This window comes from Camelus dromedarius, chromosome 12, assembly GCF_036321535.1.
Source record: "Camelus dromedarius isolate mCamDro1 chromosome 12, mCamDro1.pat, whole genome shotgun sequence".
Taxonomy (NCBI): domain Eukaryota; kingdom Metazoa; phylum Chordata; class Mammalia; order Artiodactyla; family Camelidae; genus Camelus; species Camelus dromedarius.
Genome location: NC_087447.1, coordinates 45,741,459 through 45,745,139, shown reverse-complemented (window position 1 = coordinate 45,745,139; position 3,681 = coordinate 45,741,459). Strand labels below are relative to the sequence as shown.

Here is a 3,681-nt window from a genome sequence, read left to right as displayed (position 1 = left end):
TTTTAAGCTTCAAATCCCGACCTTTATCCATTATTACATATCACAAAGTCAGTTTTGGTTACGTGAGCCTAAGTTATAGTCACAGAAAGCCCTTTATATATTTCTACCTACAAATTACTGCTCTTGGGTATATAGCGCCACTATTAATCACATCTCAAGATAATCTGAGTCTATGCTACTTTGTTATTCTTTTTTCTTGCCCAATCATAACTAGTCAACTGAAACGCTTTGTCCTCCTAAATTACAATTCTTCCTATGAATAGAGTCAACAACAACAACAAAATTCCTTCCCATATCAGTTGGTACTTTTGCACAATAATTGTGAAATTCATGGAAGTTTTCTTCATGAGAGTTGGAGAATAAGTAGGGTTCGGAGAATTTCTGAACTTCAGAAATCTCCAAAAGACAGAAAATGTCTCATCGAGGTCAATTCTATGTTTTTTTCTTATTATTTCCCCTCTAACAGGGGAGCATGGGCACAGGGAAATCCTAAAGAAAACTTTAGTAGCTGATGGTGATGATGATGATAATGATGATTATATTTACCACATACCAGTTCACTCTACTTTGACATACTTCTTTTGAGACCTGCTAATATGTATCTTTTTAAGTCCTTGGAAGATATACATGTAGTAAAGCAAAAGATTTCCCACAAGTAACTCCAGCTGAGGGAAGGGATAAAGCACCACAAAACCTGAGAGTATCATAGTATAGCGTAGAATCAGTGACTATACTTTGTTTCGAGAATTCTAAGAAGGGAAAAGGGCATATAAAGTCAGGGTTATGAGATACTGAATTATACATTCTTTTATTAAATGTACACATATTTTAACACATTCTAACTCATATTATAACTGCTTATGTACAATATCTTGTTCTGCAGCAGTTCCCAAATGTCAAAAAAAATTGAATCAGATTAATTACAGAATCTTTACAGAAATCATGACGTGCTATACCATACCTACTGATTCAAAATTTCTAGGGTCTGGACTTAAAACTTGTATTTTTATGTAATACTCCACAGGCCATTATGTAAAGTCAGATATATGTATATCTGAATTACTATGCTGTACACCAGAAATTAATACAACATCACAACATTGTAAACTGACTACATTTCAATAAAAAAAGGGAGTAACAATGTTTGATTTACCTTTGTACACCAGATATCTGTCCATTTGCCTGATAACTTATTGGTCCTTGATAAATGTTTTAGTAAATTTTTTATTGATTTATAATCATTTTATAATGTTGTGTCACATTCCAGTATAGAGAACAATTTTTCAGTTATACATGAACATATATATATTCATTGTCACATTTTTTTCTCTGTGAGCTACCATAAGATCTTGTGTATATTTCCCTGTGCTATACAGTACAATCTTGTTTATCTATTCTTATCTATCTATACATTTTGAAATCCCATCAATCCCTTCCCACCCCCCGCCCCCTTGGCAACCACAAGTTTGTTTTCTATGTCTATGAGTCTGTTTCTGTTTTGTATTTATGCTTTGTTTGTTTGTTTGTTTTTCCTTTTTTAGATTCCACATATGAGCGATCTCATATGGTATTTTTCTTTCTCTTTCTGGATTACTTCACTTAGAATGACATTCCCCAGGAGCATCCATGTTGCTGCAAATGGCATTATGTTGTCGGTTTTTATGTGAGTAGTATTCCATTGTATAAATATACCACTTCTTTATCCAGTCATCTGTTGATGGACATTTAGGCTGTCTCCATGTCTTGGCTATTGTAAATAGTGCTGCTATGAACATTGGGGTGCAGGTGTCATCCTGAAGTAGGGTTCCTTCTGGATATATGCCCAGGAGCGGGATTCCTGGGTCATACGGTAAGTCTATTCCTAGTCTTTTGAGGAATCTCCATACTGTTTTCCACAGTGGCTGCACCAAACTGCATTCCCACCAGCAGTGAAGGAGGGTTCCCTGTTCTCCACAGCCTCTCCAGTATTTGTCATTTGTGGATTTTTGAATGATGGCCATTCTGACTGGTGTGAGGTGATACCTCACTGTCATTTTGATTTGCATTTCTCTGATTAGTGATATTGAGCATTTTTTCATGTGCCTATTGATCATTTGTATGTCTTCCTTGGAGAATTGCTTGTTTAGGTCTTTTGCCCATTTTTGGATTGGGTTGTTTGGTTGTTTCTTATTAAGTCATATGAGCTAATTATATATTCTGGAGATCAAGCCTTTGTTGGTTTCATTTGCAAAAATTTTTTCCCATTCTGTAGGTTGTCTTTTTGTTTTACTTATGGTTTCCTTTGCTGTGCAGAAGCTTGTAAGTATCATTAGGTCCCATTTGTTTATTCTTGCTTTTATTTCTATTGCTTGAGTAGGCTGTTCTAGGAGAACATTGTTGAGATGTATGTCAGATAATGTTTTGCCTATATTTTCTTCAAGGAGTTTTATTGTATCTTTTCTTATGTTTAAGTCTTTGATCCATTTTGAGTAATGTTTTAGTAAATTATATTAAAGGAATGAATGAAAATAAATGTAATGAATCTGATTAGCTTATTGAAATTAAACAAGAATGACATGTATTTTAGTTTTCACAAAAGTCACACAGTTATGTCATGATGGGCTTGATGATTAAAAATATTACACATATGTTGTATAATTCTGTAATAAATCAATAAAACTGGACAAGAAGAGCTGCAGCCTCTCAGTGAATGAGACATCTGGTCCATGATATGTGCAGCTGTAAAAGTGCCACAGGAGCAGCATGATCCCTCCTAATGGCACACAGTTCCATCCGTCCTTTTTCCTCCTATTGGGAGTTCCAGGGCTAGAAGATGTGCATATGTGGATTAGTTTTCCATTTTGTATTGTATATTTGACTGCCCTACTGGGAAATATTACAATTATTTTTGTGATTCAGACTGAACATAGTCTCCATCAGCCAATGTTCTACTTCCTAGCCATTCTGTCATCTATTGACCTGGGCCTGTCCACATCCACCATCCCCAAGATGCTTGGCATGTTCTGGTTCAAGATGGGAGAAATCTCCTTTGAGGGCTGCCTTATCCAGATGTTCTTCATCCACCTATGCACTGGCATGGAGTCGGCTGTGCTCATGGCCATGGCCTATGATCGCTATGTGGCCATCTGTAACCCTCTTCGCTACACATTGGTGCTGACAAACAAGGTGGTATCAGTTATAGCACTGATCATCCTCCTGAGACCCTTAGCTGTTGCAATCCCCTTTGTTCTGCTCATTCTAAGGTTACCCTTCTGTGGACACCAAATCATCCCCCACACATACTGTGAGCACATGGGCATTGCCCGCCTGTCCTGTGCCAGCATAAAGGTGAACATCATCTATGGCTTAGGAGCCATCTCCATCTTGGTGTTTGACATTATAGCCATTGTCATGTCCTATGTCCAGATCCTCCGTGCTGTTTTCTGCCTACCTTCCAGGGATGCCCGACTAAAGGCACTCAGCACATGTGGCTCCCATGTCTGTGTCATGTTGGCCTTCTATACGCCAGCATTTTTCTCCTTCCTGACCCACTGTTTTGGCCGAAATGTTCCTCAATACATCCACATTCTTCTTGCTAACTTTTATGCTGTCATCCCACCTGCTCTCAACCCTGTTATTTATGGGATCAGAACCAAGCAGATAAGAGACAGGGTAATTAGAACTTTCAGAAATAAATTATGA

The 3,681-nt window shown here is 37.5% G+C and overlaps 1 protein-coding gene across 1 annotated transcript; it reads left to right on the top strand.

The window, feature by feature from the left end:
* The first annotated feature begins 2,742 nt into the window (after window positions 1-2,742).
* Window positions 2,743-3,681, top strand: LOC105097962 (olfactory receptor 52E1). The gene has a single exon (XM_010990595.2). The coding sequence runs from the start codon at window positions 2,743-2,745 to the stop codon at window positions 3,679-3,681; it is 939 nt and encodes a 312-aa protein (XP_010988897.2).

Coding starts and splice junctions, on each gene's coding strand:
- LOC105097962 (XM_010990595.2), top strand. CDS start 2,743: ATGATCCCTCCTAATGGCACACAGTTCCATCCGTCCTTTTTCCTCCTA.